Raw genomic sequence first — 26698 nt, 5'->3', positions numbered from 1 at the left:
CACATAACGGTCAGTGCTCATCCCAACAAGTGCCCGGCTTAACGCCCATCACCCCTTCAGCCCATCTTCATCAACCCTCAGTTTGTTCTCTGAATTTAAGAGTTTCTTATGGTTTGCCTCCTTCTCTGTTTTTTACTTCTTTTTTTTTTCCTTCCCCTATGATTATGTTAAGTTTCTCAAATTCCACAAATGAGTGAAATCATGTCATATCTGTCTCTGACTGACTTATTTCACTTAGCATCATACCTTCATACCGTTCCATCCACGTTGTTGCAAATGGCAAGGTTACGTTCTATTTTTGTCACCAAGTAGTATTCCATTCATCAGTTAGTGGACATTTGGGCTCTTTCCATATTTTGGCTATTGTTGATACTGCTGCCGTAAACATTGGGGAGCATGTGCCCCTTCAAATCAGCACTCCTGCATTCTTCGGAAAAATTCCTAGCAGTGCAATTGCTGAATGATAGGGTGATTCTCTATTTAATTTTTTGAGGAACCTCCACACTGTTTTCCAGAGTGGCTACATCGGTTTGCATTCCCACCAACAGTGCAAAAGAGTTCTGATAGGAAAGCAATACCGATGACTTAGTGCAGAATCTCCCTGGTGACTAAGGTGACCGGGGCTGGGAGGCCTAAATTGTGATTAACCCAGCTCAGGGCATTACCATTTCTCACTGGACTAACCTGCCCTATTTTCTTCAAGTCCGTGCTCCAGAATGAATCACGTAAAGCTGCCAGGAACATCACATGATGCATCAAGGAGCCACTAGCAGAATCAATGATGTGGCTGACAAGCAGGTGTGTAGATCCTTGCTCTATACTCGTGTGCTGTTAGAGCTAATTTACTGACTGTGCCAACTCTTTTTGTTTTTCTTTTTCAGCAATGATGGGCATTAGGTTCATTTCAAATCTGGGCTAAAAGACAGTTTTGACCTTTTGATAATTTGGACGAAGCATGGGGAATCAGGATGACAGTGGGGAGGTGACGCTCAGGCCTCTCTAAGCACGCTGTGTGACACATCCCTACCATCTTTTCCTTCCCTATAAAATGGAAACAATGCTAGTCTTCCTCGCTTCATGGGGAGATTAGGGAACTTTATGAAAAATTAGAATGTATGTTAAAGGTCAATACAATTCATGCAGGGCACAGCAAATTCAAGTAATTTTCTCTTAGAAATAGATTAATAGTTGAGACACAAGTTAAAAAAACAACAATTGCAGTGCTTGTAGTCAGAAATGAAGTTTAATTATGAGTGTACATCAAGTCACTGGCTAACTCTGAGACCTCATTTAGTCACTATTACCACTCTCTCCAGGCATCCTGGTATTTTGTTGTTTTTGCTCCTTTAACCAAATTCATTTTCACCCCTCTACGTGGTTAGCTACTCCTCTGGACCTTGTATGGCTTCTCATCATTTGGGTTTCAGCTCTAATGATACTTTCTCACCCATGGCCCCCATCAACATCAGAGACCACTGGGCCATGGCCCTACCCCACTCCAATCTCACATGACCTTTATTTTCTTCTTAACACTTATTATCTAAATATTTGTTTTTTAGTTGCTTATGGATAAAGTCCCCACAATGTAAGAGCACTGTGCCCTTTTCTAGAAGGAGGATCTGAGTGGCCAAGCAGTCTGTCACTAAGCAAGATCAAACTGCTAACATTCTGGATGACAGGAAGTTCATAGTGACCTTGTCACATCAGAGAAAAGATCTGCTGGAAACTTGACCTTTCAGGGGAATGAGGTGGGGACAGGAAACACACAAGGACAATAAAACACCAAACAGAAACAGACTCAGGATAATTTTTTTTGTGTGTGTGTGTGTTTGTTTTTGCTTTGCCCTTACATATAAGAAGTTGGAACTGGCTTAACATGTTAAGCAAATAACAGTTTGGAGAATAGAATTTCTTGTTCTTGAATCCTATGAAGAAACAGATTAAGTAGCCTGAAAAGATGAAATTGACAATTTCCTACACAAAGCATTTGGATAAGTAAAGATATTCTTTTACAAATTAAACTTAAAATGTGTATACTTACTGTTCAGATAACTCATTTGCCTATAATTTCTATTCTATATCATATGAAATGCTATTTTAAAATGCTTGCTCTGAGTCTAACCCTCTGAGGCAAAGTTGTGAAATGGCACACTTACTTGTTGGCATTCCTCAACATACTCTTTCAAAAAATGGGTCTTTTTTTTCTAAGTAAGCTCTATGCTGAATGTTGGGCTTGAACTCATGACCCCAAGATCAAAAGCCTCATGTTCTACTGACTGAGCCAGCCACGTGTTCCTGTCTTCAGCTTTGAGACACTTAATTCCCCTCCACTCATGGTTTTACATACCTGCCCTGCAACTTCCTCTGTAAGGCCCTGCTTTCAGCTCTCAGCAGCTCTCTATTTAGTGTTTCTTCTTCTAAATTCCTATTTAGAATTATATACAACCCCACTGTGGCACTTAAAGAAGTGCATGATTTTTTAAAAAAATTTTCTGATGTTTACTTTTGAGAGAGAGACACACACACAGAATGCAAGCAGTGAAGGGCAGAGATAGAGACACACACATAATCGGAAGTGGGCTTCAGGCTCTGAGCCGTCAGCACAGAACCCAACATGAGGCTCATACCCACAAACCAAACTGTGAGATCATGACCTGAGCCGATGTTGGATGCTTAACCGACTGAGCCACCCAGGCACCCCGGGAGGCGCATGATTACAACTGTGTACGTGCCTGTCTCTCACTGGAGTCTACCTGTAGTAACAAATATTTGGTCCCAGAGCTTCCTTATTACAAAGCATAGCAGGCATTCAATAAAGGTTTCCATTTTATACTTCTCCTTATTGTTAACTGTTTAAAAAACCATTTCCCATATGTTGCTTTATTATTGCTGTTTGGCGGTCAAGAGGGGTGGGGTCGGGGTCATTTGTTTTTATGTCTTTCTATGTTAAAAACTCATTCCTTCTTTTTAGAAAAACAATTCCAAACGTGATAGAGTAAAGAGGCTTTGCTATATCTGACTGTGCTGTTTAAGCCAGACAACTGTTAATTTTCCATTTAACCGGAAGGAAAGCACACTGAAGAAAATCCCAATATAGATGGATCTATATATAGTTCCATTTTTCCAAATTAATTTACTCGGTCATTTAAATAAGAACTGTAGGGTGGTTTGAACACAGCCTCTGGAACCAGGGCCTTGGGTTTGAATTCTGACTCTGACACTCACGAATACGCTTGTTGGACATTAGGCAAATTCTTAATCTCTCTGTGCCTTAACTTTCTCATTTGTACGATGGGGTAAAAATTATACCTAATGCACAGGATTGACCTGAGGATATATTTAACAGATATTTATTTAGGACATATTATATACCAGGATCTGTTCTTAATATGAGTGATAAAATATGGAAAAAATGACAAAATTCGTTCTTCCTAGAGTTCGCATTCCAATTAACAAGATAAACATGAATACATATATATATGTGTTGGTGATAAATGTTAAGGAGAAAACAGAAGCAGAGAAGAGGAATATGAACTATTGAGGAACAGATGACATATGGGATTGTAGACAGGGCGGCCAGGGAAGGTGACACTGAAAAGTCAACTTCTGAATACAGACTAAGGAGAGTGACGGTTTGGGCAGCATCAGTCCCTACGGGGCAGGCCTCCAGGGCAGGAGGAACAGTAAACTGCCAAAACCTTGAGAAAGAAGCAGCCTGGTGGGTTCAACAGACAGCACGAGGGCCAGTGTGGTTGAAGTAGAGTGAACCAGGAGGAAATTGCAGGCAACAGGTGCATGCGTGTGTGGCACACACTTGTGCCCAGGCAGGGGTGTGATCAGGTTGAGCCCTCTGTGCTGTGATGACAACTTCCCCTTCGGAAGAGAAACGGGAGCCCTTGAAGGAGTTGGGCACAGGAGTGACGGAAGGAGATGTACGTTTTCACGTATTTCTCCAGCTGTCTCCCCGAAAGCTGACTGGCGGGGGCTGGGCAGCAGGAGTCGAGGTGGGAGTTGGGGACTTTGCAGAGGAGAGAAGAGCAGTGGGGAAGAGACCAGTCAGGCAGCAATGCTAGTTAGATGCAGCTGTAGTCATAAGATGATGGGGTTTGGACCCAGGAGGAAAGATACAAAGTAGGAGAGGAAAACAAAGAGTCTAGAATTACACCAATATTTCTTGGCCTGAACATCTAGAAAAATGGGGCTTCTATGAACTGAAATGCTAATAAGCTTAATGTATGATTCTTCCCATCATGCTAAAATGTATAATCATATTAATTAGTTAATATATGTAAAGCACTTAGTATTGTACCTAACAATAGGAGTAACCAAGTCAGTCACTCCTATGTAAATGTTTACTGTTGTTACTAATAAATTGAGATAGGAAAAATTTTTAAGTCCTGTATTTTATTAAGTGGGCCAATGTTCATATTAGAGTTACACCTTATGGTCTCTGGAAATCAAGTGATTGAAATGAGAAACTGAAAGAGTCTCCAGTGGCAGGGACAGGAAAGAAAACATGATTTTCAAGTACTAACCAAATTCCATTTCCTTGAATTCTCCTTTTCACATGTGCAAGTGTCTTTAATACAGCACTTCTTTCTTTTCTTTACTCTGGCCTTTTGAAATAACACGGACACACAGACACACAGACACACACACACACACACACTCTCTCTCTCTCTCTACCTTTTAAAAAATAGTCTGTATTTTACACTCACTACTGAATGGAATTTACATTAAGCAGTACTACTTTAAGTACCACTGAAGTTCCCTGTGTTTTGAAGAAACAGCAATGACATTTATCTTTTACTATTATTCTCTTGAGACTGTGAAAGCCAATACAATAAAAGTATGAGAGAATGCTGAAACACATTCACATATCCTAAACAGTTTAAAAGAAAATAAAGCCCTTTTGGTTTCTGTGCAATGGTACCTATGTTCTTTTATGCAGTTAATTTCTCATTGGTGAATTGTAGATGGAATTTCACGCTGAAAATATTTGAAGTCTGTTTCATGGCAGGAAAAGGTCCTGGCTATGGCAGTAATTATGCGACTCAATGGATTTTGTATCATTTGTATCATTTCCCCTTCCTGAATGTCTGGAACCAGAGAGTGGGACCCTTCCCACAATTACTATTAGGATTTGTATTTTTTTCCAGTGGGAATTAGCTTATACCTTTAAGTTTCTTTCTGTGTAAGGTAAAACTCTATTAAAATGTATGTTCATGTGAAAATTCCATTTTAGTTTAAGTCTTTATGTATAACAGTGCCTGGTAAATAAATAACACTGGAACCAACAAACAGACAACAAACTAGGGTTTGATTGCTTTGACCAGACCAAGAAATTAAAGCAAACAAATGCAGAAAGATACTAACCGCTGGCTACCAATCCACCAGGTCTTCCTCTGAAAGTCAGGGAAGTTAGACAAAATTCTTTGTCATAAAATGATTCCCAAACCCACTGTTAAACATACTTATATTTTCTAAAGCCAAAGCCTTACTGTAATTTACAGATCGATTTGTCTCTTAAGTGGAAGGAACAAAGATAGGAAAGGAATTTGGGAATCTAAGTAACCTCTTTTATTTTTAATGCCACGGAGGTGCTGTGGGCTGCGGTTCTGCTAATTCAATAAAGGATACAAGCTCTCAGAGACTGGCATGCATTCAGCAGGGGGTTCAAAAATAACTAGGACTCTGATTGCTGGAAGTTCTCTGGAGAGAGATCTTGCCGTGCTCCTTGTCATTCAGACCATGAGTTAACGGGTCCTCCTATCATTATTTCCAAGGATAATTAACATGCAGAACTCACTCTCTTTAGTTTGGGGTAAATTCCTTAATTTTTTCTTTCTTCCTCCTCCCAATTTCCACTTATACATAAGCTTGTCTAATGGTTTTTCTTAATGTTGATGCTTAAAATTTATAAGCAAATAGTATTTCAGGGTTTATAAAGTACTCCCATATATATTTCATATTCAGTAGTTTCACTGGTTCAATTTTTTTTTTAATTTTTTTTTAATGTTTTATTTATTTTTAATACAGAGAGAGACAGAGCATGAGAGGGGGAGGGGCAGAGAGAGAAGGAGACACAGAACTGGAAGCAGGCTCCAGGCTCTGAGCTAGCTGTCAGCACAGAGCCTGATGTGGGGCTCGAACCCACGAACGTGAGATCTGACCTGAGCCGAAGCCGGAGGCTTAACCGACTGAGCCACCCAGGCGCCCCGTGGTTCAATTTTTTTAAAATAAATTGTCTTAACAATTCTATGATGAAGAAATTATTCATATTGTTTATGTTCTTTAGATGTATAACTTTATTTTATGTATGAATGTATGCATTTTGAGAGAGAGAGACCATGAGCAGGGGGGCAGAGAGAGACAGAGAGAGAATTGCAAGTAGGCTCTGTGTGGTCAGTGCAGAACCTGACACGGGGCTTGATCCCACGAACCATGAGATCATGACCTAAGCCAAAACCGAGAGTCAGGCCCCTAACCAACAGAGCCATCCAGCAGCCCCTGGATATATAATTTGAAGCTCTGAGAATAGTTACTGGATCACGAAGTATTCACAGTTTTAAGGAACAGAACCATAACTTAAACCCACATCTTTAGTTTTAAAAACGTGTATACTTTCCATTTCACTACAGTTAAATTTTGGTAACTAATGTACTCATAAAATTCTCTGAGTAATTTCTGAGGTTCTCAGTCAAGACAGTTGGCTCCAGAACAGGTAGAGCCACAGTGTAAGGGAATCAGGGTGAAGGAAGGTGGTGAAGAGAGACCAAAACTGGTGATGGATGAGCCACACACCCAAAAAAGAATACTCTTCAACTGTTTCAATGTGAAATGCACAGCCTTTAGCATATTATGCAAGTCCTAGCTTTATCTATATTTTCACTGCCATATTTCATATTCAGAACAGAATGCCTTATCAGATGTACCACAAAGATTAAAAAATTAATTAAACCATGCCAATTAAACCATGATACACCATTGGATCAATGTTAAAAAGCTAAAATTTGGGGGGGAGGTAGAGGGAAAACAGATCGTAGGATCAAAGGCATACAGTATTGGTAACTGCAGACGGTATGAAAATTCTGAAAATAAGTCGTAACACAACCTTACTAGACAATCGCTAAGCATTTGTGCCACTGGATGGGTACAATGAAGCAAAATGCATAATCTAGGTGAAGAAGCTTAAGTGCAGTGTATGAAATATTAATCACTATCCTTCAGGCTCACAGTGTTGACCACTGCTAAAGAAAACAGATCCATTTGTGCAAAAAAATGTCTGAGTGTGCAAGCATCAAGAGGGTACATGGTAAAGAAGGGAGGAAGAGGAAGAGGAGGAGGAGGGTAGGAGGAAGCAGCCGGGGGAGGCGACGATAGCCTGGAGGCGAGGCAGAAGAAGTGAGGAGGGATTTAACCAGGAGCTTCACGGAAATTCAGCGGTGTCTGAATCCTGTCTGCACCAGCTCCCCTGATTAAATAAGTAATAACTGCTGTCCTATATGTGAAAGGGCACGTTACAACACCAGCTTGACAAAGGTTTCACACATTGTTCTACCATCTCTAGCTTCACGTCTAATACTGAAGATTTTTCCATTCTTGCATATTTTTTAAATCATGAAGATTGAAAACTAGACAATTTTAGTATTTCTCAAATTTGAACTAAATGTAATGATTAAATGTTGGGCAACGCTTGGAAATTAAATCTTGTTATGACTTCCTTAATGACTTAAAAGCTTTAGAAATTGTGATTAAATAAAAAAGTTGTTTGAGCTGAAGCTAATCATCTAAATATTTCACTTGGGTATTTTGTATATATCATGATTACCATCACAAAATCTGTGTGCTGAACTGGAAAAATGAAATTAGATTGTTTCTAATTAAAAACATTTCTGTTTCTGTAAAGAGAATTTCATACATAAATTGCCCTATAATGTGAAATAATTAATTACTCAAATAAAAAGAAAAGATACTCAACCTTTTAGCTGTGCATTATGCTCATGAATTGTTTACTAATTTGAAAGAGATAATATCCTCAACATCATTAAGCCTCATGACTAAGTGGTAAACTATATTATACATTCTGATGTTGTCATGTTGTTGAGGAAAAACTAACCTAGTAATGGTAATTACTTCTTTAGAAAGGCAAAATTATAAATAAATAATAATGCAGAGCAATTTCATTTTTAAAAGTCAATAATGAATTCCATCTGCCGCATGCCATTAAAAATCAAAGAGGTTACTTACACGCTTCACATCTTTTTATATCTTTATTCCTTCCACTTAAAAGTACAGGTCGATCTATCAATAATAATGTTTTGACTTGTTTGACCAAAACTTAAAAAAATACAAAAACCTCCTATTTCTCTCCTCATTTCTGTGGAGCTCAGAGAACTTAAAGGAATGAAATGATGAAGGAAAACAAATACATTGAAGCAAAGTGTTAAGCAGATTGGTTAAGAGAGCCTAATGGAATGTATTACCAGCCTTTGAAACTCAGAGCAGCGGTGATAAAATATAAGCATGTGATTTGATCGCTATTATTACCCGAGCTGTGCACAATTTTTCAGTTAGGGGTAAGGTAAGATGATGTGGAAACCTATGGACAAATGATTTCCTGTGAATGCCTGAAAAGAAGTCACTAAAGATTTGTTATAAGTGGTCACTGCACATGAAAACAAACTGTAAATCACTATGTCTGAATCTACTTCTGGGAGCAACTCCTGATAGAATCATAGTTAAGCAGCAGTACCTCTAGCAAATCAGGGACAGATAATGTACATGCACTTAAAGTCTTTTTTAGATCCTATATTTAGATTCAGTATTTCAGCATAGTGTCCTCCCTCTGGACCTCCCCTACCAAACACTCCCTTTTAAGAGGCGGTAACCAATATTCCCATATAGCTTATCTGGATTTGGAAAATATAACACAAAGCCAGCCTTATCTGACTTTCCAAAATGACTTCTTTAAAGCTGAGAGCACTTATACATACCTTTGCGAGGGCAGAACATTTCTGAGGTCCTCCCTTCAAATCTACTCAGCCAGCAATATGCTGCTTTCAGGAAGAGAGGACAGGGATTGTGGTTCTGGTGCTTCCCTGGGTAATACAACACTTCCTGTCTGGGACAGTGCCCTCTCCGCCCACCGGGTGCCTGACCCCTGGTGGCAGTGTGGGAGATTCAGAAGTTTCCGTTTCTGCACACAGGAAACTGTACCCGCCTTGTGACTGTGGACCTGCTCTTGGCTCACTGAGTATTTTGGAAACAGTGCCAGCCAGTTCCACATAATATGTTACTAAGTTGACCCTACAAGTCTATCAGGGAACAAGATAAAAGAACTCGATACCTAACTTCTGTACAGTTCCTTATCATAAAGTAAATCAATGGCATGACCACTTTTAACAAATCTCTATCATTTAGTCTTCAGAGCATGACAGGCAGTATACTTGATAAGCTGGGTACTGACCTAGCTGGTGTTCTGTACCTTTACAGATATGTAAATGCTGCTAGCTCACTGTCCAAACATAAGTTTCATTTCTCCCCAGATCCTCAAACTGCATTATGATACAGTATAACTTTATATTAAATTATTCTATTATGTTTATTTCTTTCTGTATTTTTTTCCCAGTTAGGACAAGGAGAGAGTCCACATCGATCATGGTGCTGACCTCGTAGTAATTGAATAAATGGATAGAAGTCATAATTCTCTCCTTAATGCACATTCCCTGTTAAGCTCTATGAAAGCAAATGGCAGCCTCAATAGCCTGACTTTCTCTGACTTTAACTTCAAAATCCTGGAAAAGATTTTGGTGGATACTTTTTTAAATTTTTGTTTTCCCCTGATATCACATTTTTATAAGATCCTTCAATACAACTCACTAAGATATACATACATAATTTTATTTGGGGGTAGGAATCATGATCATAGAATGCAAAAAATATCAACTCAGGTCCTTGAAAGTCCAAAGATTACTGGATGCCAAGACAGTGGGTGGGCTTCAGGGGCAGGTTAAAAGATTTAAATAAAGGTCACTGAAAACTGTGTGCAGAGTTAGGACATTATAATGAACTGACAATGGTTATAAAGGAAGCAGAGTTCATGTTACTACCAGTTTGTCACAATGACCTATATCATAGCAATGATACTAAGATTTTGCATGCAATACCGAATCTATAGGCTTTGCCAAGTTCTGACTGTTCCATAATAAACTACTCATTGTCCAGTAATGTACCTCACCAGACCAGTGATTTAGAGGGAAATGTTAAAAACTGGCACTATGATTCATTTTCAAATAAAGATGTATGATCTCTGGCCCTCCCCTATGATCACAGGCCTGCATGCTCTCTCTCAAAAATAAACATTAAAAGAGGAAAGAGTTCTGGCAGTATTCTCAATGAATGCTGGTCAATAAGGCAACATATGTAAAACTTCAAGTAAAGTTCATGGCATTCTGCTATAACCAGGTCCTTAATAGATATTAATTTCCATCCTATCCCTTAATGACATGGGTGGCTTAAAGTAATGCTAATGATGGCAGTGCATTTCATATGTTTAATGCTTCATCATTTACAAAGTGCTTCAGCTCATATTCTCCTGTTATGCACACAACCCCACTGGGAGATGCTGCTTCTCCTCAAAAGTTTTGCCGAGTTAGCTAAGTATAGAAAATGACAGACTGTTTCCTCGCAGCTTTACGTGGTGAGCAAAAAGAGAGGGCAGAAGTGATCTGAAGATGCGCTGATGTTCATCTTCAAATAATTTAGCTTAGCTGCAGACTGGCAGGAAACAAGAACAGCACATGAAAATAAGGAAGGAATTGGTTCTTTTTTTTTAAACAAGACTTCTTGTCAGAAGGAACACACACACACACACACACAAACCCTAAACAAAATATAAACACATAGTTTTCAACATCTGCATAATATGCAAAGGAGGGGTTTTGACATTTCTGTATCTCACATAGATGGTAATGCTACCTACATTTGCATTGTGTTTGAATATGAACAAGAAAGCTACAGGCTACAAACACACACACATGGCTGTATCACACTCACTTGTGATTTGGTATAGGACAGGTGCCTATAAGCAAATACTTAACATTTATGTATGTGCCATATCTACTCCAGATAAAGATTTCCCAATATTTTGTCATCTGCTCTTTCTTACTTCCTCATTAGGAATCTGATAGCAGGGGTGCCTGGTGGCTCAGTCGGTTGAGCGTCCGACTTCGGCTCAGGTCATGATCTCACGGTTTGTGGGTTCGAGCCCCGCGTCGGGCTCTGTGCTGACTGCTAGCACAGAGCCCGGAGCCTGCTTCCGATTCTGTGTCTTCCTCTCTCTCTGACCCTCCCCTGCTCGTGCTGTCTCTGTCTCTCAAAAAAAAAAACAAAAAACAAAAAACAAACAAAAAACCCCAAAAAAACCACACCAAAAAACAGGAATCTGATAGGAGCAGATGTGACTCACTCATCAGCTAAGTGTAGTTGTTTTGGGGTTTTGTAAGACCAACTCAATCTTTTAATTGTGTTTAGACTTGTCCATTCGGCCTCTGATGACCATAGTTTCCTATGATAACACGGCTCCTAGGTACTGCTTTCTTTTAGCTGTCCATCACCTTTGGGATCCAGGCTGCTAAGGGGCTCTTATTTAAAAACACAGTAAAACCTTGAGTTGTGAGTAACTGGTTCTGTGAGTACTCCCCAAGAAGAGTAAACATTTCTAATAAATGTTAACTTGATAAACGAGTGATATCTTGAAATATGAGTAGTTTGCAATGCTGAATGTCACATGATCACAATTGAGCCAGTGGTTTTTTCTCTCTCTCTCTCTCTGTCTTGCTGTGGATGGTGGGTGATTGTCTCCCATGTTTGGATGCTCCATCTCAGGTTGCGGTGTTTGGCAGAAATCAGTGATTTTTTAGAAGGTTGGAAGGTGCCCACAATGGGCATTAGAGTATTTTTGTCGCTTCAAAGCACCTGTGGACACTACTTTGCTTTTCCATACAAGAGTAAGCTTAGGAATGCTTTGCTTCATTCTAGGTCATTGGATAGGTTCCTTTTTTTTTTTTTTAATTTTTAATGTTTTTTATTTATTTTTGAGAGACAGAGATAGCATGAGCAGAGGAGGGTCAGAGAGAGAGGGCGACACAGAATCCAAAGCAGGCTCTAGGCTCTGAGCTGTCAGCACAGAACCTGATGTGGGGCTCGAACCCACAAACTGTGAGATCAATACCTGAGCCAAAGCCAGATGCTAACCAACTGAGCCACCCAGATGCCCCAAATTATATTATATATATATATATATAAAATATTTATCTATTTATTCTAAAGAGAGAGAGAAAGAGCTCACAAGTGGGGAAGAAGGGCAGAGAGAGAGAGTGAGAGATAATCCCAAGAAGGCTTCACACTGAGTGGGAGCTCAATCCCATGACCCTGGGATCACAACCTAAGCTGAAATCAAGAGTCAGATGCTCAAGTGACTGAGCTACCTAGGAGCCCCTATTCTAGATTAGTTTTCTAGTTTAGTTTTTATTTTCCTAGTTTACTTCTCTTTAGTGTTTATTTATTTTTGAGGGGGGGAGGGGCAGTGAGAGCCAGACAGAGGATCCGAAGGAGCAGAAGTTCTGCCCTCTCAGAACAGAGCCAAGGCAGGGATCCAACACATGAACCTTGAGATCATGACCTAAGCCGAAGTCAGAGGTTTAACCAGCTGAGCCCTCCAGGTGCCTTTTTCCAAGTTTACTTTTTATTTTTGAATTTTCTTTATATCTGTTATTACAGAATGCAGATTAATGAATTTATAGTAATGTGACATTTCTTTTTTGAAAGTATTTTAAAAATTTTATTATGGTAAGAACATTTACCATAAGATCTATCCTCTTAAAAGTAATTTAAGTGTACAACACATTGTTGTTGACTATGATAATGTGACTTTAAATTCCCAAGTGTGTTGGTTTATTTCTATGACATGGATAAATGTGTTTGACTATATCATCAGAGTTTGTTCAAACTGAAATGTTTTGAAGTTGGTAGAGAACAGACCCTTTGCTAAAGGAAGATCTATGATAAAAACTCTTTCCAAGACTTGGATGATTTTGGGATCATGTGATCTTTCTATTTAGAGATGTTAATTGTTGGCTGGTAGGATTATAAAAGTACTTTTGCTAGTATCACATTACAATGCCAAGGATACAATCTTAACCTGGTATGTGAATTTTACTGGTAGTGTGCAGCCTTTTCCAAATGCACTCTGCAGAAGACCAGAAAAACACTTTCCCTCTCACGCGAAGTACTGAATGGGAAGCAAATGGGGTCATGATACTGAATGATGAACGGTGTCAGTTCTGAACTAAGATTCCCAAGGGGATGGATGAAGGAAAGGCAATTTTTCCGGGTCCAGAGAAAACCCCTAGCTTCTTTCTCTAGGAGAAAGGTTACTTATCAAGTATTTAACTAATTCTTTTCTTAACAGAGGGGGTGTTCTTCAAAGAAATTTTGAACTGCTTATGGTAGCACTTATAATTGAATACACAGAGGGTATTTTAAGTGTTAGGCTTCATGGAAAAGAAAAGCCTCACACAACTGCTGTAAGTTTGACATGCATAAAAGAGCTTTCACTAAAGCAAATCAGGTAGCATGTAACAAAACTTAATGTGGTTTACTGAGCAACTACATGTTTGAGGCAAGCCTGTGCTAAACACTGAAGTTATAGTGCTGATGCAGCCATCTGTTACACACAGCCTTTTATTTGTTTATTTTTTTTTAATTTTAATGTTTATTTTTGAGAGAGAAAGAGAGATGGAGTGTGAGCAAGGGAGGGGCAGAGAGAGAGGAAGCCACAGAATTCGAAGGAGGCTCTAGGCTCTGAGCTGTCAGCACAGAGCTCAACATGGGGCTCGAACTCACAAACTGTGACATCATGACCTGAGCTGAAATCTGACACCTAACTGACTGAGTCACCCAGGTGCCCCTACACACAGCCTTTTAAATTCTCTTCTTCCTCCTTGTGCACATACCTTATGACTAAAGAAAAAATAGTCTCTTACAGGTCTGTACTTTTGGGAAACATGTCACGTATTTCGCAGGGAGCAAATTTTCTGTTCTGTTCTTCCCTCCTGTCACATTGCTCAGCAGCCCGCACTCGGGAGTCAGCATCCCTCCCGTTTTCTCTGGGCCACATCAGCCAACACAAGGGGTGCAGCGTGAGGAACAGTTAAGCTCTGGAGCCAGTGTGCCTGGGGTCAAATCTCTATTTCTCCACTTTCCAGACATGAGGCCTGGGGTAAATTATCAATCTCTCTGCCTCTCAGTTTTATCAGCTGTGAAACCAGGATCTTAATACTTCCTACCCCATAGGGCTGCTATAAGGATTAAATGACTTAGTACTTAAATGACATACACAGTACTTAGGACAGTACTTCACGTATAGTAAGTACCCAATACATGCTGGATTGTTAAATGATCATTATGAAGAGAGAGCTATAAAAGCATGTGTATAAATCTCACATGTTGCCTGCCATGTCAAGATAAGCCATGTTTATACAACATTCTTTATGATGCAGAAATTTATTAAGATGAACTCTTCAAAACAAAGCTTGAATAAACAAACAAGCAAAAAAAGTGGAATCAGACCTCTAAATACAAAGAACAAACATGATGGCCTGAGGGGTGGGGTGCGGACGGGCAAAATTGATGAAGGGGAGCGGGAGCTGCAGGCTTCTAGTTCTGGAATAAAGAGGTCGAAGAAATTAACAGGACAGCATAGGGGACATACTCAATAGTATTGCAATTGTGTTACACAGGGACACATGGAAGCTACACTTGTGAGCACAGCACACACAGAGTTGTTGCATCACTATGTTGTGTACCTGAAACTGGAACATCGTGTGTGAACTCTAGTCAACATTTTTATTTACAAAGCTTTTCTCTTTTGGGGCACCTGGGTGATTCAGTCCATTAGGCATCTGACTTCATTTCAGCTCAGGTCATGATCTCGCAGTTTGTGAGATCGAGCCTGCATCGGGCTCTATGCTGACAGCAAGGAGCCTGCTTTAGATTCTCCCCCCCCCCTCTCTCTAATAGTTTATTGTCAAGTTGGTTTCCATTTAACACCTAGTGCTCATCCCAAGTGGTCTCCTCCATGCCCGTCACCCAATTTCCCTTTTTCTCCACCCCCATCAACCCTCAGTTTTTAAGAGTCTCTTATGATTTGCCTCCCTCCCTCTCCTTAACTATTTTTCCCCCTTCCCCTCCCCATGGTCCTCTGTTAAGTTTCTCCTGTTCCACATATAAGTGAAAACATATGGTATCCGTCTTTCTCTGCCTGACTTACTTCACTTAGCTTAAAAACCTCAACTTCCATCCACTTTGCTACAAATGGCCAGATTTCATTCTTTCTCATTGCCATGTAATACCCCATTGTATATACAAACCACATCTGGATCCATTCATCAGGTGATGGACATTTAGGCTCTTTCCATGTTTTGGCTATTGTTGACAGTGCTGCTATGAACATTGGGGTACATGTGCCCCTATGCATCAGCACTTCTCTATCCCTTGGGTAAATCCTTAGCAGTGCTATTGCTGGGTCATAGGGGAGTTCTACTGTTAATTTTTTGAGGAACCTCCACACTGTTTTCCAGAGTGGCTGCACCAGGTTACATTCCCACCAACAGTGTAGGAGGGTGCCCGTCTCTCCACATCCTCGCCAGCATCTATAGTCTGCTGATTTGTTCATTTTAGCCACTCTGACTGGCGTGAGGTGGTATCTCAGTGTGGTTTTGATTTGTATTTCCCTGATGATGAGTGATGTTGAGCATCATTTCATGTCTGTAGGCCACCTGGATGTCCTCTTTGTAGAAGTGTCTGTTTATGTCTTCTACCCATTTCTTCACTGGATTATTTGTTTTTTGGGTGTGGAGTTTGGGGAGTTCCTTATAGATTTTGGATACTAGCCCTTTATCTGATATATCATTTGCAACTATCTTTTCCCATTCCTTTGGTTTCCTATTAGTTTTGTTGATTGTTTCCTTTGCAGTGCAGAAGCTTTTAATCTTGATGAGATTCCAATAGTTCATTTTTGCTTTTGATTCCCTGGCCTTTGGAGATGTGTCGAGTAAGAAATTTTCTGCCTCGTTCTCTGATCTTCCCCCATGCTCTCTCTTTCTATCTCAAAATAAATAAATAAACATTTACAAAATATTTTCTTCTTAAAATGTATTTTATTTCATATTTTTTGTTTTATTTTTATTTTTTAAATTTACTTCCATTATAGTTAACATAGTGTTCTATTATTTTCAGGTGTATAGTGTGTTGATTGAACAAGTATATATATTACTTGTGTTCATCATGACAATGTAGTCTCAATCTCTGTCATCTATTTCACCTTTCCCCCCTCCATCTCCCCTCTGATAACCATCAGTTTGTTTTCTATAGTTAAGGGTTTGTTTTTTGGTTTCTCTTTTTCTTTATTCCTTTTTTTGTTTGTTTATCTCTCTCTCTCTCTTTCCCCTCCAAGGAATTTATTTAGATCTACCTGGGGACAGGGAGACTATATCTAAAAGAAGGTGTTAGGCCTCTTGGCAGTGCAGCCTGGTTTGTGCTGGTGATGCAGGAGCCAGTGGGGCAGCGGGAACTCAGTCTTGGAGTCCTGGAACTGCTGGGCTGATGGTTGATGGCACTTGATGGCTGCAATCTCCTCCACCTTCATGGTCTGGATGGAGTGGGCTGGGCGCAGTGTCTCAGGAACACTGGGTGACAGCGCCTGCAGTGGTCAGGTCCCGGTACTGCCAGTACAGGTTGTGGGCTCCACTGTGGGAGTCTGAGCACAGGGTGCCAAAGTTCTTCACCCTCGAGAGGGATTTCTCAACACCTGTCCACAGTCAACGATCCCCCCTCAAGACTTCTTCCTCTTCTTTAGCTGAGACACAAAGCACCAGAAGCAGGACTTGGCGACAACATGATCAGGCACAAAGATTTGCATGCAATAGAGGGGTGGAGGGTGGCATTTGGGGGTAGGCAGAAGGTACTCCACTACCTTGCACTTTCCCAGTGTGCCCAGGGCCTTCGAGGCACTCTCTCTGCTCTTGCTGCCACCCAAGAAAGGAAGTTTCTGTTTTCGTTTCTTAAATTCCATATATGAGTGAGATCATATGGTATGTCATTCTCTGACCTATTTCACTTAGCATTATAACTTCTAGATCCATCCGTATTGTTCCTAATAGCAAGGTTTCATTCTTTTTTATGGCTAAGTAGTATTGCATATCTTTCTTTTTTCGTCTATGGATGGACATTTAAGTTGCTTCCATATCTTGGCTACTGTAAATAATATTGCAGTAAATACAGAGGTGCATATGTCTTTCAAATTAATGTTTCCATAATCTAAAAAAGTTTTTCTTATCTGATTCAGAAAATTAAAATTATTATGAGAAGACATAAAGAAAATAAATGAAAAAATGCATATTAGTGATGAATGAGTTTTAAGCTTGATTTCAAGATCCTATCATAAAGTCTATAGAAGAAAATGAATGGTTACATGCATAAGAAGTTATATAGAACATGAAAATTATTACACCCTAAAAGAATTATGTTAAAGTTATGTCTAATTAAAATATTTACATCAATCAATGGTGCTTTCGAGAGTGCCAGATAGTATATATTGTTAACTTTTTACTTTTAAAATGATAATTATTAATTATAAAATATGAATAGTATGCCTTGAATATACTATATTCATTTCCATATGATGTTCTGTCCAGTTTGTCTTCTACCCTTACTTATTTATTTTACATGAACTCAAAAAAGGTATGCTTATCAGAAAGAATTTTTCAGCAAAAGAATGAAATCTTTAAGATTATGGACATCAGGAAGGGGAAACAACAAAGATCAAGTAGAATAAAATGAGAGAAAAAATGATAAATTGATTAGAAACTGATTAATAAGAAAATAAAATGGAATAGATATTTTAGAAAATAATTCCAGATCTTTTTTAGTCATGTAAGTCAATCCTGGAACAAAGTCAGTTCTTTCAGAAAAACAGAATGATCATTTTTGTGGTTTGCACATTTATTTTTTATAATAAGAGGTATGTAAAGTATAATTATACTATATTTGGTCTATGTAGACCATGTGCCTAGAAACATGTAAAAATTGGAATTCATTATTTTATTTTATTATTATTATTTTAAGTGTATTTATTTAAATTCAGGTTAGTTCGCACACAGTGTAGTATTGGTTTAGGGAGTAGAACCTAGTGATTCATCACTTACGTGTAACACCACTGCTCATCTCAACAAGTGCCCTCCTTAATGCCCATCACCTAGTTAGCCCATCCCCCCAACTACCTCCCCTCCAGCAACCCTCAGTTTGTTCTCTGTATTTAAGAGTCTCTTATAGTTTGTCTCCCTCTGTTTTTATCTTATTTTTCCTTTCCTTCCCCTATGTTCATCTGCTGTGTTTCTTAAATTCCACGTGTGTGAAATCTTATGATATTTGCCTTTCCCTGGCTGCCTTATTTTGCTTAGCATAATACACTCTGGCTCCATCCACGTTGCTGCAAATCAAGATTTCACTCATTTTGATCACCAAGTAGTGTTCCATTGTGCATATGTACCACCTCTTCTTTATCCATGCATCACTTGAGATAGTGTGGCATCAAGTTATTTTCCTTTTTAAAACAATGTATTACACTTCTTGACAAAAGTCACTGCTTTAGTACAAAAGCAAAATACTCTCCATCACTACCTAAAGGCTAGAAAGGATCCTAGATTTTAGCTAAGTTAATTTTGGAATAATCAGGAATGAAAGGGGAGGGGAAGAGGCAAAGGGAAAAGACCAGAATGTCCAGGCTGCTTGACCACTGGTGCTAGTTTACCCAGGACAAAGGCTTCGCTCCGCCTGCTGTCACCTTTCTGACACCACACTCCCAGTTCTCTGGGGTCTATCCAACTCAGGCTCAGTAATTCTCAGGGCAATATCTTTGCCCTGGGGAGACACCTTCACCTTGTCCTTGGTCCTCAACATCCCTTCTTCCCCACAAAATGCAGTCCAGTTTGTGTTCTCAGTCTAAGTACAAAATCATGAGGACAACTGAAATCGATACCCAGACTAACTTAGACCTGAGAGAGTGGATTCACTGCTCACAGAGTGGATCATAGGATCCAACCCTACGAACTCCCTTCCATCCTTAGCCTCTTGCTCACTAAGTATAATACACATAGACCTGTGGGCTGGTCCTTTGGATTTTAAACTGAGGGCAATAGGCAGACATGTAGGCTTTTAAGCAGACCATTAACAAGATCAGATGTCAATTTTACAAATTAGCCACAACAGGAGATGGATTGGAGGTGGGCACATCCTGAATGCAGAAGACCTCCTGGAAGGTGATGATTATAATCCATTGTGATATATGAAGCTTATTAATGGCAGTGAGGACTGAAAGAGGTAGATCAGTAGATAAGACTTTACAGGGTAGAATAGAATAGAATAGAATAGAATAGAATAGAATAGAATAGGATTCCTTGAGTGATTGTAGGATTCCTGTGTTGGTGGGGGAAATGTGGTAGGCGAAATAGAGGAAAGGATCTAGTTTGGTACCAGAAACAATGAAGAAACTCAGGTTAAAGGGGAACCTTATAAAACCAATTGTGGAAAGGTTAATTTTGAATTATCTGTGGAATATCCTAATGGATATGTTTAGTAAACACTTTAATTTATAGGTCTATTGTTAATTATAATCTTCTTGGATGGAAATTTAGATTTACGTATCATTTGCTTATATATGTAAATTAATATTGCTTAGGACAAAAGTATTCTCATTCTTTACATAGATTTGACCACTGTAATATTTTATCCTATTTCTTTTACATTTGTGTTTTCTTTCTCTTCATGATATAGATATAGATATATAGATAGATACATATATTTGTATACTCACACAGTGTATATACTTGCTGAGCCATTTGAGGGTAAGTTACATGCATCATGGTTCTCTGTCCCAAAATACTTATGTATATTTCCTATGAATATGGATGAATATGGATATTTTTCACATAACCATAGAGTTGTTTTCAACCTCAGTCAATTTCACATTGACATTATACTTTTATATGACCTATTATCAGTATTCCAATTTTGACTAATGACCCAATAATGACTCCACACAGCATTTTTAATTCTCAAGTTTAAGGTCAATTTCTTCTGCTATGTTTACCTTTCACAATTACACAAAATTGTGTGTAATTCACAAAAATCTAAGAACCATGTTAGTAGTTGATTTTGTTTGCATTTTCCTATCTATGGAAGAATAAGGTTTGAAAAGTTATTCCCTTGCATTACTGAAGTCTATTTCTTGCAGCTCTTTACATTCCATGGTTCCAACTTCAAAACAAACAAACAAAAAACAAAAAAAAAGGAGAAAGCCACCATGTGAATAAAAAAGTTGCTCAAACTGACCTTCCCTGTATAGTATTTGCTTTGATACTTTTTTAAATGAGCAATAAAGATTCTTAATATCCTAGACACCATTCTGGTATGAAGAAGAGTAGTGGTGGAGGGGGACAAAGCCTGTTCAAGAAGTATTGTTTGTGATTAAGGTCACCTTTAAGAAGTATCGAACTCAGCTAGAGCTAATTTACTAGGTTGTCAGTGAAAGTTCAGAGTAGGACAACATAAACCGTCAGCATTCCAAACCTAACATGACCAGAGTGGCACAATGGAGGCTTTCTTTATAGGAATCCTTTTGCACCCACTTACAAAGTTGCTAAACTGGTTTCTATTTCCTTTGTGGGTGTTTTGGTAAAAGAAGAAAAGCATGTTTTGGCTTGTCACTGAGAGTTGATCTCTAATGGAAAGGGAACAGATTCATCAGGATTATTTAACTCCACAAGAGTCCTAACTTAACATGGATAAAACCCACCCACACATGGACAAATGACTTCCTTCTCACCCCCCCACTTCTTTTTTTGGATATAAGAAATGCACCTGGATTTATGTGCAAGCCATGTCAAAGGCAGAGGTTTGACAAGTCCTAGATCTTTGATAAAAAACAAAATAATAATAACACATACCAGCAGTCCTTAGCCGCCTATAGAAACCACCACTAGCATGAGCACACATATGTCGCCGTGAGGCTATCAGAAGATTTGCTGCTAAAACACATGAACTTAACCAAGGCTTCACAAACCAGATGCTTTAAAAACAAAGTCAAATGGCAGGGCTCCAGTGTAGTGGCAGAACTAGGGGCTCTGAAATCAGATACATCAGCATTTGAATTCTCACTGTGTAGTTTTGGCTAAATTATATACAAAGCTTTCTAAGCCCCAACTGCCTCTCTAGTTAAAAGGGAGAAATAACATCTACCTACCTGCCAGGGCATTATATTAGGGTTAAATGAGATAATGCATGTAAAATGTCTAAGTACATTGTGTGTCAAATGGTGGGTGATTAAAGATAATTCCCTGAGCCCTTCAGTGTGCTGATAAAAATGGATTTAATACAAAGCCTGACTGATTTAAGGCCAAAGGTATAGAAAGAAGGGGCCTGAGGTTTCCTGAGGGTGTTGGCACAAATTAGTGAAGGGAGGAAAACACGAGAACAATTAGGAGGCTCTGCCTACAGTCCTGACAAGGGCACAAGAAGCTTGAACTTGGATGGCACTTGTTTTTTTTTGTTTTTTAATTTTTTTTAATGGTTTTTTATTTATTTTTGAGAGATAGAGACAGCACGAGCAGGGGAGAGTCAGAGAGGGAGATACAGAATATGAAGCAGGCTCCAGGCTCTGAGCTACCTGTCAGCACAGAGCCCGACGTGGGGCTCGAACCCACAAACCGTGAGATCATGACCTGAGCCGAAGCCGGATGCTTAACCAACTGAGCCACCCAGGCGCCCCGGATGGCACTTGTAAGAGTCATAAGGAATACAAGGTGGGCAGGAACCTAACTCAAGTCCAAACAACAGAAGCTGCATGCAAGCTAATGAGTAAAGAGTACAAGGGGGCCGGTGTGTTTGCTTTTCCCCAAAAGAGGAGAGCGCTGCCCTTGCATCCAGCAGGGAGGAAGGATGGTTCGAGTCAACAGTGGTCATTTGAGTTCCGGAGATATTTTCAGGGACACACAGAATATTCAGGAGGAGTTTCCCAGCTCAAGCTGGACATGTGGTGCCTTAAGCCTGACAGGAAGGTTAGCATTCCCGTTCTACTTCGGGGGAGTCAGCTGCATAGAGGTGAGCTGATACCACGGCAGACGACATCCTCAGGAAAGAAGTGTGAAGAGAGCGCAAGAAAGCTGTGGACCACGTGTATTTAGGTCAGATGTAACAACATTGTTCGTTTGTTTTTTTTTTTTCTGCTTTAAAGGCAGAGTGCCAAAACTACTGTTTGCAAAAGGTTTTGCAATGGAGCGAGGGAGAGCTTTGTACTTATCTGGTTTCTGGAACACTGGTCAGCTGGCATCTTGTGGAACAACAAAAACCATCAGAGAGGGTTCTTCCTTTGGGGGGGGTTAAGAATAGCAAAAATCAGCACATCTCCTGTGGCTTGAGTTAGTGGCAGGAATTCTGGTGGGGTAGGCAGAACAGATGATCCCTACAAGTGTCCTTGTCCTAATCTCTGGAACCTGTGAACATGTTCCCTTCCATGGCAAAGAATGCAGATGGGATTAAGGTTGCTAATTAGTTGGCCTTGAGATAGGAAATTAGGCTGATGCGACCGAAGTAATCACAGGGGTCCTCACAAGTAGAAGCGGGAGACAGGAGAGACTTGACTGCCCATTGCTAGCTTTGAACATGGCAGGGGGCCTCCACAAGCTAGAAAAGGCAAGAAAATGGATCCTTTCCTAGAGTCTCCAGAAAGAAAAGCAGCCCTACCTACACACACAGCCTTATGAGAAGCATTTTGGCCTTCAGACCACCGAAGCTATAAAATTATAAATTTGTGTTGTTTTAAGTGACTCACATTTTGATAACTTGTTACAACTGCAACAGGAAACCAGTACATCTGCTAAATACTTGGTATGTTATATCTCAGGCAGGACCTGTTACTACCCCCATTTTATGAAAAAAATGGAGGCTTAGGGAAGCCATTCTCTCCCGTGACACCAAAGCCCATGCTCTTAACCACTGTTTTCTCACCCACTGAGTTCTTACAAAAGATCTAGAGAAGTCCCTCGAGTTATCGTCTTTCTTTCTTAGAAAGTTCCTGAATAGAGTTCTACTTAAAGATACTTATGTCATGATATCACGGGACAAGAATGGATTATAATCACATAATAAAAACAATATGAGTATTCTCTTGTTAGGATGACTGGTTACTATGTAATGGCTGCTTTCAACCAGCAAATAAAAAAGGCCTTATCACAAATAACTAATTTCCATTCCTAGAAGCTTCCTGTTTATGTCCTTTCAACCTAAATGAGGAGTAAGAGATAAGATTTAAGGTTTTTAGCAAGCTCTTGCTCACAACATTAAATCCTAGCTATTTCTGTAGTGGCTCCTCCCCTGAAAAGGGTGGGCTCAGTTACAGCAGGCAAGCCTAGGCTGAGTCTTGTTGGAGAAGGAAGAGCATCTGACCGGTACAAACAGACCTCAGACAGAAACCAGATTAGCAATGTCAAAGCCAACCACACTTCACCCTTGTGTTTTAATTCCCGTAGTTTTAATTTTGAGAAATAATTTAAAAAATTTTAACTTTCAGATGTAAAATATCACAGTTTGTGTCTTTATGAATTGTACAGTGAGCTCTTCAAAAACCTTGCCTTCCCTGGGGAAATCTTTTTCCTCACACCCTTTCAGCACAAAGAAATGATTTTACCCTGGTGCAAATTAAAAGCCCCAGGATCTCACCTTCCTCAACTTGTAAGATTTCAAGAAATCTAAGCTGAAGAGAACATTATGTAGTGTATGCTCTATTAACTGATTATAATCTGACATAGCTTTTTACCCAGAATGACAACCTGTGACTTCAAATCCTTTGTGCAAAGAGATGCATGAATCATACCCTTACACGTGTCCAGTGGCCACACAAACATGCTCACATGCTAGTGCAGAACCATTTCTGAAACACTTCCTTCTTGGTATAATCTTCAGGCATGTTACGTAAACTTTTTGAGAACCGCTCCGTGAGAATAAACAAGAGAAACTTATATAGCAATTATCAAAGAGTAGACATGCCTTCTGTGTTATTGCAAACGGCTGTACAAGCACGCCTTCGTCAGCTGTGTGCCGGAAAGGCAATAGACAGTTGTCGTCGGCTAAACTCTTTTCTCTTTGTCCTTGGTTTAAAATCATGCAATCCAACACGTTAGTAAATAAAGCAACTGAGTTCTGTCACTGCTTCAATTTCTGCAACTATTCCCAGAAAACAAATGGATGAGTTCAAAAGCAGTATTTACTAATGCTGCAAGTCTTAATAAGAACAATGCCACAGGATTTTACAGAAAGCTAAAAGCTAATATCTCATTTGGTGATTATCAACAAGACTGTATATGACAGGAAAGAAAAAGATGGTGGCATCTAAGCATTTTTAAAATTCATGTAAATATGCAGATTTGTCCCACTAATTATGTATTTTGTGTTCCTTGTTAGAAGATGGTACAAAACCGTGAACATAGGGAATAAGTTGTATACCCTCTCTCGATTACTAGCAATGCCTTGTCCTCATATAGCCATATTTTTCCTGTTCTTTGTAGTTCTTGGCTATTAACAGACTATTTTTTTTCAAATAACTTGTTGTCCATGACTGTGGAAAACAGCAAACTTTACAGGAAAACAGTAAATTTGGGAAGAAAAGCACAAGAAGAGGAGTCAAATATTTGGCTCAGAAACTAATTAGTTGCATGAACCTTAGATAAGTCTTTTAAATTAAGTTTAGTAAATCCTTTCCTGTTCTACCACCTATTTTAGCAATATAATTAACCAAAATAATCAGATCAAATATTAATCAGCACCATCTGTAACTCAGAATAATTATATTCTACTTGGAATGACCAGTAATAATGTCACCACATGGAGAACCAGCTTACACAAGGGTGATTTTTAAGTCAATGAGGAAGAGCTAAGAACCCTGTTATTGCCAAATTTATGACTGGAAAAAAAATCACATCTTCCACACACATAGTATGCACGGTTTTGTGCATGTATCACATGTGGAAAAATGCATAAGCACAATAAAGTATGGTTGAAGGAAGAACAAAAGGGAAGTCTATGCACGTGGTTGGACACTCAAACCACATTGTGTTTAAGAGAACTGTGAACCTTAGTGGTGAATGGGATATGGATGAGGAATTACAAAGTGTTTCTCTTTGCTTGTCGGTATACTCGCCTTTTCATTTATGTTACTCATCGTAAGCTCTACGTTAGTAGATTTATTTATGGTGAGGGTTAGATGACAATAATGGAGGTACTTTATATGGGGTTTCAGTCTGAATAAGTTCAAGGTGATGTGACTTCACTGCAGCTACAGGTGCACATCTAGGGATGGCATCCATGTCTACATTTTCTACTTGTGGAAGAGATGGGCCAATGTTGGCATATGGGTCTACATGACCCTTTCCTTGAGCTGACTGTAAGATGAAGCCCCACCTGACACTTGACTCAAGGGTTGCCTTCCATGGGCAGACAGTCTGGGCAATCAGAACTAAGAGGCTAATCCTGCAAATCAAAGACTATGGAGAGTTAGAGCCTAATTGAAATCCTAACAACAGAAGCCACATGCAAGCTAATGGATAAGGAAAGGAACTAGTCTATAAAGGAGAATGGAAAAGACTTGCAGAGAAATGTGAAAAATGAGAGACCCTGGGGAAGCAGGGAGAGACAACCTTGACTCCTGACTTTCTAGGACCAAGTCCTATCTCCATGAAGCTTGGGTGTTGATGCTTGCCCAATCATTATTATCTCTATCTTTTTTTAAATATGCTTGGCTCAGTTTTAATTTCTTGCAACTCAGCCTTGACTTGAAAAAACACTACTATTCAAACAGTATGAAACACACTGCAGGAAAAAATATATATGCGTTTGTTTGACCCTTACTAAAGCTCTGAAAGAATAACACTCCTCAGGCCTGAGTGACTCAGCTGGTTAAGCATTGAACTTCAGCTCAGGTCACCATCTTGCGGTTCACAAATTTGAGTCCCATGTCAGGATCTGTGGTTGACAGCTCGGAGCCTGGAGCCTGCTTGGGATTCTGTGTCTCCCACTCCCTCTGCTCCTCCCCCCTCAAAAATAAAGAAAATATATAAAAAATTATTTTAAAAAAAGAATATCACTCCTATTTTATAGACAATGAAAAGAAAAAAGGAAGGTTTTGATCAACATTGTAGAACTTGTGTTCAACCGTGGGAATTTTCAACTCAAAACTGTCCATCTCCATTATGCCACACAACCATCATCATTACACCCAAAGGTAGTTTCTTCTCAGTAGCTTCCTCTACAATTGTAAATGCTCTTGTTTGCCTGGAATAATTGGAACCATGCCCAGAATTCCCAGAGTGGTTATGCTTCCTGTGGGAGGCGGAGGCAAGATGGTGCCTTGGCAATCCACCCAAGCACATGACAAAGTATGGCCCGCCTGCCTCTGGTGTACCCACCTCCCAGCCAGATACCACAATAAGTGTACGACCAATGCAAAGCCATGAAATTGGTTAGCCCTGTTGCTGTCAGCCAATCATGAGTGGCCGCGTAGCCTGTACGGTACATATATAAGGGA

At 39.5% G+C, this 26698-nt stretch overlaps 1 protein-coding gene and 1 pseudogene across 5 annotated transcripts in view; both read right to left on the bottom strand.

Moving 5' to 3' along the window:
- OXR1 (oxidation resistance 1) overlaps positions 1-26698 on the bottom strand; it is a 427046-nt gene that overhangs the window by 96187 nt on the left and 304161 nt on the right. Inside the window, exon 1 of one of the 5 annotated variants that reach the window (XM_029924066.1) lies at positions 8997-9030. The exons of the other annotated variants lie outside the window; for them this stretch is intronic. Within the exon in view, the coding sequence (XP_029779926.1) occupies positions 8997-9015 (19 nt within the window). The 5' untranslated portion in view covers positions 9016-9030. Of the gene's footprint in view, positions 1-8996; positions 9031-26698 lie in introns of those variants that run through there. 5 annotated transcript variants of the gene reach the window in all.
- On the bottom strand, positions 16271-17137 carry LOC115279523 (annotated as a pseudogene).

The sequence above is a fragment of the Suricata suricatta genome, chromosome 15, assembly GCF_006229205.1.
Source record: "Suricata suricatta isolate VVHF042 chromosome 15, meerkat_22Aug2017_6uvM2_HiC, whole genome shotgun sequence".
NCBI lineage: Eukaryota > Metazoa > Chordata > Mammalia > Carnivora > Herpestidae > Suricata > Suricata suricatta.
This window is presented reverse-complemented; position numbering and strand designations above follow the sequence as displayed.